Source organism: Spinacia oleracea, chromosome 5 (assembly GCF_020520425.1).
Source record: "Spinacia oleracea cultivar Varoflay chromosome 5, BTI_SOV_V1, whole genome shotgun sequence".
In the NCBI taxonomy this organism is placed as follows: Eukaryota; Viridiplantae; Streptophyta; class Magnoliopsida; order Caryophyllales; family Amaranthaceae; genus Spinacia; species Spinacia oleracea.
Genome location: NC_079491.1, coordinates 24,055,754 through 24,066,898, shown reverse-complemented (window position 1 = coordinate 24,066,898; position 11,145 = coordinate 24,055,754). Strand labels below are relative to the sequence as shown.

Below are 11,145 nucleotides of genomic sequence, written 5' to 3'. Positions count from 1 at the left end.
TCCTGTAGTAGAGTAGACTACAAACTTTGTTTACCAGACAAGAATTGTATTCACAGTTTGTCCCCTCAAATTATCAATTTACCTCTTATTCTACATAATTAGTACCTTTTTTCCCCTATTAGTTTAACTCCTAAATCTGAAATTTGTCAGGGAAGATTTTGTGCTTTTAATAATTGCGTACGTGGAGACAATTCAGTTGGCGCCTGTAGTGTCCACATGAACTGAAATCTTGTTTCCGAATTAATTTAGTAGAGATTTAAATGAGTAAAAAATACATTAATTAAACATCTAAATAACTTAATATACAAAGTAATTAGCATGTGGCAATGTTTAATTAGTCAAGTAGGAGTATATGTTAATACTACGTAGTAGGAGAAGAGATCTGAATACTCAACTTTAAAAGCTGTATTAATGTAATTAAGAGATGAGCTCCAGTGAGATTAATGAAAACAGGATATATATAAGTATGTAATTAAAGCCGAATTAAATAAAGTGATTAATAAAAGCAGATGGAGTTGTTTTGCAATCTTTGGGATTTGATATGCGTGCTTCTTTGTTAGACACGGAATTAAAGATTCATCAATTACTTTACCACTTGCTTCATCATCATCATCATCATCATTAATAAGGGACTCTTTCATCACTTTTTCTTTAGTCACTTTATAGTGTTCAGATTTTCTTACCTTAATTTCAAGCCAAACTTTTTTTCAAAGGCTTTGTTTTTACTAGTATGGTAATTTTCATGGGATGCTATATTATACAGTAAAGAACACCACATATCTTAAACTTTTAGATCAAGGATACTTCAATTCATAGCTTCCTACATAAAAAGTCAACTATATTGATGCTTCCCGTCTCATTTTACTTGCCTCATATCCGGTCCCTTTAATAATGAGAGGAGAGTATAGGTCGTGGAAGTTGGAACTCAACTCAAGATTAAAAGAAGAGAGCAAAATTTAAAAGAGACGGGACAAGTAAATTGGAACCTCCCTAAACCAAAAACAGCGCAAGTAAAAAAAAGGGACAAAACAACAAGAACTAAAAAATAAAGACTGAAAACCCTTCAATCAGTAATATCAAACACATTATATGCTCTCACCCAAAATTAAAAAAACATTATATGTTCCTATGGGTTAGAATCTCCGTCCCATTCCCATTTGATGCGCCACTTAATTCTATTGGTCCACCTCATTAAATTAAATAAATAACTTTTTATTAACTATTTTTTTCTAAATTTAATTAAGGAATTGTAATTATCATAATTTATTTTTTAGTCCTCCAATTTTAATATACTTAGGCTGTATTTTATTCACCTGATTTTCACTTATTTTTCCTGAACTTATCTTATCTGAACTTAACTGAATTTATCTGAACTTATCAAAAACTTATTTTAGTTATATAAATTGTACTTGGTCAACCCTTATTTTTCCTGAAATAAGTGGAAATAAGATAAACAGAGCATGGCTTTACAACCCAGTTATTATGTAGGTAAGAAAGAGAAGTGACCCTGCTGTTGCGACTCAACCCTATGACCTCTAAGTCCACCGTAGGTTGATACTTATTATAACTTGGTACTTTGCTTGAACTTGTCCCGGTAATAATACAGATACGTAGTACGTACGTACTAGTGAGCAATAGATGAGGTATAGCATAATTTGAGATGGATCAAATGATGCCTAGATTTCTTGATATGAATATATGATGTCATTCACCCAATTCACAAGAAATAAAATTCACCACACGGATCCTCTAAAATTTTGTTACTACTCCCTGGCTGTCATCTTGAATCCAAACACCCACATGTCATCCTAGATTTCATGACCCACTCACACACACACACATGCACTTCTCCAGTCTCCTATATTAATTCATTCTAAGTCAATTCCCCACCCCTTCCAACTTCCAAGTTCCAACCCCAACTCCCCTTTTGCTTTCCCTCTTTCTCTCTCCAAAAAAGATAAAAATGTCAAGTACCAAAAGAAAGGTTCTCCTAAACACAGTGTCAGTGAACCTAGGTTGCAGCTGTAGAAGGCCAAAGCTCTCCTCTTTCTTCAACCCTAAACCTAAATCCAAAACTCCCAACAAATATCAAAAACACCATAACTATTCCTACTCTTCCTCCACTTCTAGTAATACTGCTAATTCTAGAAACATGTCATCTTCTTCACCTTATGAGTGTTACTATCCTACCATTAACTCCGCCACTTTCTCTCCTTACATGGACACCACCACCACCACTACTACGTCGTCGTCTTCGTCTTCACACCCGTCTTCTTCGTCGGTGGATGGGTTCGGGTTCAAGTCGGTGGCTGAAGAGAAGGATTCTAATGATCCTTATTTGGATTTCAGGCAGTCTATGTTACAGATGATTATGGAGAATCAGATTTATACTAAGGATGATCTTAAACACCTTCTCAACTGTTTCTTGCAGCTCAATTCGCCTTCTCTTCATGGGACTATCATTCGGGTTTTTACTGAGATTTGGAATAGTTTCTTCTTTAATGGAAGACCTGATCACACCTCCCCTAGCTACTTTCTTCGCCCTAAATCCTACCAATTTTAGCCCGTCAATGAAAGGCTATAATTAAGGTTGCGTACATCTGAACCGTCAGTAGTACGCAGATTAAGCTAGGCTACTATAATTGTAAGCCAACTTTGTTTTTAAGTTGTTTTGATTAGGTAATGTAATCTTTTGCTGCTATTAGTTAATTAGTATAACACTCTAAGTAGTAGGTGGTAGTAATATATGATCTTAATTATGCCTCCTTTTAATGTTGAGGAAATTTAAGATCTCTAACTTGGGTTCTATGGTAATTAAGTTATGTTCATTTGACATTGTGTCATGTGACTAGCTTACCAATTGTAAAGATGCTTTTACCATCAGGTATCAAGAAATCAAACGGATTTACTATTTTTAGTCTTTTATTTATTTGTTTTTGTCATTTTTAATTTCTTGCTACGTAGTATAATAGTTGGGATTATTAATTTTCCTTTTCCACTCAAAAGTACTAGGATTCACTTTGTCGATTGATTCAATGGTCACTCGCTCCTTTTCTTTTCTTTTTATCCTACTTTAAAATTGGTATAAACAGCGTCACAAAGTCACTTAACATAAACGTTAATTTTTTTTTTTTTTCAGGTTATGATTATCATCCACGTGGCATTAACCAACTACACTAATCAGCATCTATAATACAAAAATTATATATTTTCTCCTAATCCACATTACCAGACTTTTAAAATGCATTTGATTGGCAGTTTGCAAGAGACAAGTGTATCTTGAATATTTGTAGTAGGTCCTTGATAAAATCGGTCCACAGTTCTTTTTCGGTCAAAAGTCGAATTTCATTCTCTTTTATATAACCTTTTTGCTGATTGAAAATATACAGTGGGTCCCGCAGGGGAGCCTTGAGTTTTCTTTCATATAATTAGTCGTATTATTTAATTTTTGTGTTAATAAAAAAAAGAGAGGGTTGAGTTAGTTTTACGAATAGTTTATGAAATAAATAAATAAAGACATAGGGATTTGAAATCAGAATAATAATAACAGCTACATAGGCGGAGTATCAATAGAGGGAAGTGGTATGAAAATGGTCTGGGTTGGGTTAAAATGTTAAATGCTCATTTAATTGTAATCCAAACTTATTTCAACTCCCTATACTTGTTTGTCTTCTTTAATTTTATAGTGTTGTCGATCGTTATCATTAAATTTCAGCTCCTCCTAGTTTCTTTTGTGAAACAATGAATTAAAACCCTAGTTACGTTTTACCATTCTTTGTCAGTTGTACTCATGAATGAAGATGCCAGGAAACAACTCATTACAATTACACTACTGTCTTTATATTATTATATATCAATCGAACCAATGATGTCTTGGCCTAGTGGTTAAGATTGAGGGTCTGTGTACAATAGGTCTCAGGTTCGAATCCCCCCGCCCCCATTTGTAATTTATATTGCCCTAGTGGCTCATTCGCACCAAAAAAAAAATTATATATCAATCGAACTAGTTATTAATCTTGTGCAATAACTAACTCATTTGGTTTTTTTTTTTTATATGTTATACCCTGTATTTCATTGATTTATACTTCGTATGTTATACCTAAGTGTTTTGAATTTTACGCATTGGTACCCTTGAACCTTGTAGTTGCAAAAGTCATTCATTTTTATTCTTACCGTCAACCCAATGTTAATAAGTTCCGTCATCTTTTAATAAAATTAAGAATTTTCTACATTAACTTTGAGTTTACAATAAACATAAGAGATAAGGGGATAGACTATACGACTGTTGTAATTAAGTTGTAATGGATCGGAGGGATAAAGGGGATATATAGATGTGAAAAGTTGTTTTTTGCCTTGTAGATTTGTTGTTTCTTCAAGTTGTAGATCAATTAAATTTGATATTATCGAGTTTTATCTACAAATATACGAAGTAGTTTTCTTATAAAATTGGTGGTTGAAATATGACATGTGAAGTTATGCGTCTTGGATTTCAAATGTTGTTGTCTATAGAGGTTTGTAATTTGTAAATGGGTTAAACCATCCTCAAATTACCAAGCTAGTCGTAATACTTTCTCCGTTTTTTAAATATTGCACCATGTTGACTTACGCTTTCCAACACACAACTTTGACTCATCATCACTCGAATTATGCATAAGTAAAAATTATAAAAATAATAATAATTTAGAAAGTACTCCCTCTGTCCCAAAATACTCGCAACGGTTTGATTGGACACGCTTGTCAATGCACAAGTTTGACCATCAATATCTTCAATTATATATTATAAAAACTTATAAAATATTAATAGTTTGAAAATATATGTTAAGATGAAAACAACAATATACTACTTCGTATGTGCTAACACTTATTTTCATATACTATAAATAAAATAGGGTCAAAGAGAATTATGTGAATAGTGCAAAAAGTCAAACCGTTGCGAGTATTCTGGGACGGGGGAGTATATATCGACACGAATCTAATTAGATCATACACGATTACATTCTTTTTACGTATATATTATAAAATATGGTCAAAGGAACAACATAAGTAATATAAAAGTCAACATGTTGCGATATTTGTGAAATGGAAGAAGTATAACAAATAATAATGTGTATTGTGTTAACATGACTATTTTATTGTCGAGTGGAGGGTTTCATGTGTAATACATAGAGACGGTATGACATTGGTGAATATGAAAGTAATAATTTTGTAGATGAATATTTGCAAATTGTTGCGAATAGTACTCTAGAAAAGAGTAAATACGACCACAGAAATTCATCTAAAATCAAAACTTAAAAATATATGGGGGTCAACAAAAAAAAATTGAATTAAAACCCATTTTCCATACAAAATGGATATCCTGGATGTCGCAATTGGATGGAAAAAAATGTTGGTGAAAAAGGGAATAAATGAGTTTTATGAAGTTAGAGTTGATAGTTCGTGTTGTAGACTTGTAGGGTCAGAAATACAAGTGAATCTAATATTTTGTGCCTTCACTGATGAGTTGCAGATTGGTTCATTCATTTTCCCACTTTCTTCATTCTTCATTTCAATTTTACTGTCATTTGAGACTATGCACATTTTACTGTTAATCAGTAATCACAATACATTGCATTCATACTTATGACAATAATTTTTTAAATTTTTGGTCCGTGTACTACACCATGGACCGAGGTTACAAATTACTCACTGCTGTGAGTGCTCTTACAAGTTACAAATTGAGAAGGGTAATTCGAACCTACTACCTAGTCATTTCATTCTAGTCATTAGATCAATGTCTCATTGGTTAATTGCAGAGTAATATAATAAAACAATTTTAAACAATTTTTCCTATAATAAATACTAATGAGTATTAATTACTCCGTAAATGGCAACAAAAGTTTTTCTTTTATCAAAAAACTTTATTTTATTTCTCTACTGATCGAATTAAATATAGCTTTTTGATTTATTTCAACCGATGGATATCATTTTAGGAAAAATTGATAAGAATAATTCCTACTTTCACCCATCTTTTAAAAATAATTCTAATTTTGAATTATTTTAGAATATCCAAACTTTTGGGGTTACCTTCTCAAAATAATCAGAAGTCTTTTCTTCTTGTCATTACTAAATCATTTTGTGTCTATTATACATAGGCAAATTAATAGTTTAGATTATTTTAAGAAGATATATATTCGAAAGTCGGGATTATTACAAAATAATCCAAAGTTAAGATTATTTTAAGAATTGAGGTTGAGTGAAAGTTGGGATTATTTATGTCAATTTTTCTTTCATATTATATTAATATGCGGAGTATTATAGAGTTCGAGAAGAATTTTACTTCGTATTTGTAACAAATTTCATCTTACATACGTTCAAGGGTATATTCATACATTCTTTTTTCACACGGTGTAACTATGTGGTTTTTAAAAAGAATTGTCCTATTAAGTTGGAACTCCACGAGGTGACACGGGTTAATAATATGGGATACCGATAGCTAATGTTATATCCGTTCAAAAAATAAACAAAACAAAACAAAAACATGTTATACATACATATAGCTAGAAGTCTAGAACTGTTAAAACGGTTATCCGAGTCGGGTTCGGATCTGGTCATCACCGGATTTGGGTTATGATCTGATCTGGTCGTGTCGGGTAATTATCACCCGGGTTCAGGTCGAGTTCGGTCAGGTTGATTTTTGGTCGGGTCATATCTGGTTATTTTTTCATTTCGGATATAGATCGGGTTCGGGTCTTAATGAGTCGGGTTTAAATCGGGCTTGTAGCAGTTAATTTCGAGTTCGATTCAAATTCGGATCAGATAATTATCGGGTCAGTTAAAATTTAAGTCGGGTTAAGGCCGGTTCAGATAAGTAGATAACTACCAAGTCTTGTCAAATTTTAACCTTATAATTAATTTTTCTTATATTGCAAAAATTAATTAATGATTCATTTATTTCAAATTTGAGTTTTATTTAAACCAAGTCATCGTGTGTTTTTATCAAGTTAATACATACTCCGTATATAAAGTTAATATTGGATTACGAGTAAATAGTCGATTTGGTCATCTCGATATTTTAAAACGTAAACTACAGAGTATTAATTAAACATAGGCAATACACATTATAGGGATATACACGTTTTAAGTTCGTAATTCAACAACAGGTTTCACCGGGTTATAATCGGTTTCGGGGACATCTGAACGGGTGTTGAATCGGGTTCGAGTCATTGTTCGGTCGGGTCAATTCTGTTATCAGTTATATTTCAGTTGAGTGTCGGGTTCTGGTCCGAATCATGCATTAACGGGTCTAAATCGGTCATCGGTTTTAACAGGATGGATACGGTTGGGTTACAGGTTTCCTGTTTCAACAACATCTTGGGTTTTGAGTCCTTATGAATACAGGTCGGTTGAGATCGATTTTTCAGTCGGTAAGTTTTTGACAGCTCTACATACAACTCTAACCACTTACTGATCGAAAGAACGTACATTATGCTCAAAACGTACTATCTGTATGTCGAGCTCTAGGTCTAGTGCAATGTTATTAAGATGGCAGGGAGATGTCAGTATGAAACTGTGAAAGTGTTCAGAGAAAAGCTCAATATTTTATCATCATCATCATCGATCATTTCTCAATAGTTTATAAAAGCCTCTTTTGACAATTAAAAGTAGTTTATCAATCCGAAGATGATCCTGTTTTATTAATTTTTCAGGAGAACAAGATCTTATTAATAATTTGGTTGGTAATCTACTTGCTATGAAGTGTACAATCACCAAGTTTAGGGGGTAGGGCTAAGGAGGAGATGGATCGATCCCAATTCAAAAGGGAAATTGATTATTGTCCAGACATCTTGTTGAAATTAAAACCACGATAACATTCATTCACGAGATTGGAGGATCGAAAACAAGAATCAAATCTCAACCCGGCCTTTGGTTACTGCACTTAAGCTTTGTCTACTTCACCTTATTTCTATTACTTGTTAGATCACATTAGAAAAATAAAATCAGATCAGACCAGATTAAAAATAAATAAATAAAAGGTCTTGTACGCACAAAGTATACAATAAATTTATTGTACAACACAATTTTTCATAACTTTTAGCTAATTTTTTTATAACTTTTAATATGTTTTGAATAACTTTATATAAAATAAATTGATAGATGAACATTTTAAATTTTTAGATGATTAATTTTACACAGATTTTGAAGAAATAATTTTTATTAAAATGAAAAATATATTACCAAAAAATTGATAACCTTTACATATATTTAAGGGTAACTTTTAAGTATTTTGAGTTAACTTTTACTCCGATGTATAATATTTATCGTACATCACTTGTAAATAATATTGATAGAATATTATGTAAATATTACGTTAGAAATATTTAGTCAACACATAATATTCTGTAGATCTTTGTAATTAGGCTAGAATCCTTGTAGCATAAAATCACTCCAATTTACTCATTGATTATAGCCTTAGATTAAGTGTAAAAGTTGTATATTAGCCTAATGAGTCAATGGGAATAATCACGGAATCAAACTTTTTCATGGTATCAGAGCCCGGTACGAATATCAGACAAAGCAAGCCCCTCCCACCTTTCTCTGAAGCTCGCTCGAGTTTATGCCTTGAAGAAAAAGCCCTGGCTGAGATGAATGAAGAGCCGCCGGCGGCAGTGGTGGCCGCAACCCACTGCGATTTTGATGATTCTGGTGATAATTCAAATAACAATCAGCATCATCGTGGCAAAAACCACCACAAATCTCGCGGTTCAGGCGGCGGTAAGAAACATGGCGATGGTCGTGGTTCTGGAGGCGGCGGCGGCCGCGGTGGTGGTGGTCGTGGCTCTGGCGGTGAGACGCAGCAACAACAATCGTGGCAGGCAACACCGACAGGTTGGTCATGGGGCTGGATGCCTCCCTATTTTAACCATGCCCATATCCAACAACACCATGGGCTTGCCCACATTCAGTCCCAGCAAGAATGTCAGTCCAACATGGAATTTTGGGCTCCAAGCCACAACAAGCATTTGTAGCAGCCAATCCAACGCAACAGTGGGCTCCAACGGATATTGAGTCCGCCCTACACATGATGTCTTTGAGCCAGCCAGACCCTAATTGTTATATGGATACCGCGCCACGTCCCATATGACATCCACTAACGGTACACTCTCGTCTTATTTTAATTTGAGCAATCATAATACTGGTATTATTGTTGGTAATGTTAATTCAATTCCAATTCGTGGTTGTGGTCATGCTACATTGTCTCCCCCAAACCCCCCTATCATTAAAAAATGTCCTTCACGCTCCGAAACTCATAAAGAATTTAATATCGGTACGTAATTTAACTACTGATAACTCTGTAAGTGTTGAATTTGATCCTTTTGGCTTTTTTGTGAAGGATTTTCGGACGGGGATGACTCTCATGAGATGTGATAGTAGGGGTGAACTTTATCCTTTATCCTCCATCAAACAATCCACAACCTCGCCATCAACTTTTGCCGCCTTGTCTCCAACCATTTGGCATGCTCGGTTGGGTCACATGGGAGCTTCTTTTTTTGAATTTTTTAAAGCACAATAAAAGCATTGAGTGTAATAATTCTAGTTCTACTAGTATTTGTCATTCTTGCATTCTTGGTAAACATGTTAGGTTGCGTTTTGCTCATTCTATTTTCGAAACTTCATTTCCATTTGACATTATTCATAGTGATTTGTGGACTTCTCCTGTTTTTAGTACCATGGGGCATCGTTATTACGTTCTTTTTCTGGATGATTTTACGAATTATTTGTGGACATTCCCTTTGGGTAGGAAATCTGATGTGTACTCAAAATTCTTGGCTTTTCGAGCCCACATTCACACTCAATTTGAAAAACCAATAAAAAATGTCCAATGTGATAATGGAAGGGAATATGATAATGGTCAATTCGGGAAATATTGTGAGTTAAATGGGATGTCTTTTTCGTTTGTCGTGCCCACATACATCCTCTCAAAATGGAAAAGCGGAAAGAAAAATACGTTCCATAAATAATGTAATTAGGACTCTCCTTGCTCATTCATCCGTTCCACCATCTTTTTGGCATCATGCATTGAAAATGGCAACTTACCTCATAAATATCTTACCAAGCAAGTTATTGGGTAAAAAATCTCCTTTAGGAGCTCTTTATCAACGGAAATCGTCCTTTAGAAGGTCGAGTACATGGCTTTGGCAGAAGGAGTTAAGGAATCATCGTGGGTGTGGAGACTTCTAGATGATTAGGGGTTGAAGCAAGAATGTGTGAATCTGAGTTGTGACAACCAAAGTGCAATTCATTTGGCTAAGAATCAGGTTTATCATGATCGTATCAAAGCATATAGATGCGAGATATCATTTTGTTCGAGATGTCATAAAGAAAGGTAATATTTTTCTTATGAAGGTGCATACAAATTAGAACCCCGCGGATATGTTAACCAAAGTTGTGTCAGGAAGCAAGTTCCAACCTTGTATGGAATTGCTAAGCATTACATGAAATATTTAATGGAACCACAATTGGTTTGATCCCGGTCGAGGGTACGTAAGCAGTCATTGTAAAAATGGTGCAACCGGATACGAATAGTGCAATTAATTTGTTCGTCTAAAATTTGATATCTTCAAATTATGAACGGGGTGGAGAATTGTAGAAGTAAGTGTTATTGGTTGTGAGATTAATTCTCTCCCTATTTTGTGGGGAAACATTAATCATGGAGCAAGAGGAATTATAGGAAAGTAAATAATGTGCGTCATTATTTTTTAGAGAACATTTCTTACTTAGCATTCCTAATTTAGCACTTATGTGATTAGGGGGTGTTTGGTTAGGAGAGATTTGAGGGGAAAAAAGATTTTTGAGGTGAATTAGTGGTTTGACTTTTTCATAAAGTTAATTGGGAGTGTTTGGTTAGGAGAGGTTTGAAAGATAGTTTTGGGGTAAAAAAGCTAATTCTCAAAAAGCTCAACATAGGAGCTTTGTGCAAGTAGAGGTTTGAGAAAGTGAATGTAAAATTACTATTTTGTCCTAATGTTGCCTAAAATAACAACACTTAACAATCTTTGCATTCTATATTATTTCCTTTACCCCATTTACTGCTCATTACTTTTTGTTAAAATTATATTAGTACGTTGAATTACTTAATTAGAAATATTGCACTAATGCTTGTAATAT

At 33.9% G+C, this 11,145-nt stretch overlaps 2 protein-coding genes across 2 annotated transcripts; both read left to right on the top strand.

The window, feature by feature from the left end:
- Window positions 1-1,665: 1,665 nt before the first annotated feature.
- Window positions 1,666-2,929, top strand: LOC110806020 (transcription repressor OFP6-like). The gene has a single exon (XM_022011656.2). The coding sequence runs from the start codon at window positions 1,964-1,966 to the stop codon at window positions 2,561-2,563; it is 600 nt and encodes a 199-aa protein (XP_021867348.1). The 5' UTR covers window positions 1,666-1,963; the 3' UTR covers window positions 2,564-2,929.
- Window positions 2,930-8,489: 5,560 nt separating this feature from the next.
- LOC110806013 (glycine-rich RNA-binding protein 10-like) lies at window positions 8,490-9,405 on the top strand. The gene is made up of 2 exons (XM_022011649.2): window positions 8,490-8,865; window positions 9,371-9,405. The coding sequence occupies exons 1-2, from the start codon at window positions 8,490-8,492 to the stop codon at window positions 9,403-9,405; spliced, it is 411 nt and encodes a 136-aa protein (XP_021867341.2).
- The last annotated feature ends 1,740 nt before the right edge of the window (window positions 9,406-11,145 follow it).

What these genes read in the sequence shown, in the direction of transcription:
- LOC110806020 (XM_022011656.2), top strand. Translation starts at nt 1,964, where the DNA reads ATGTCAAGTACCAAAAGAAAGGTTCTCCTAAACACAGTGTCAGTGAAC.
- LOC110806013 (XM_022011649.2), top strand. Translation starts at nt 8,490, where the DNA reads ATGGGAATAATCACGGAATCAAACTTTTTCATGGTATCAGAGCCCGGT. An exon ending in GTGGCAGGCAACACCGACAG is followed by an intron (nt 8,866 to 9,370) that starts GTTGGTCATGGG and finishes TTTTTTGTGAAG; the next exon opens with GATTTTCGGACGGGGATGAC.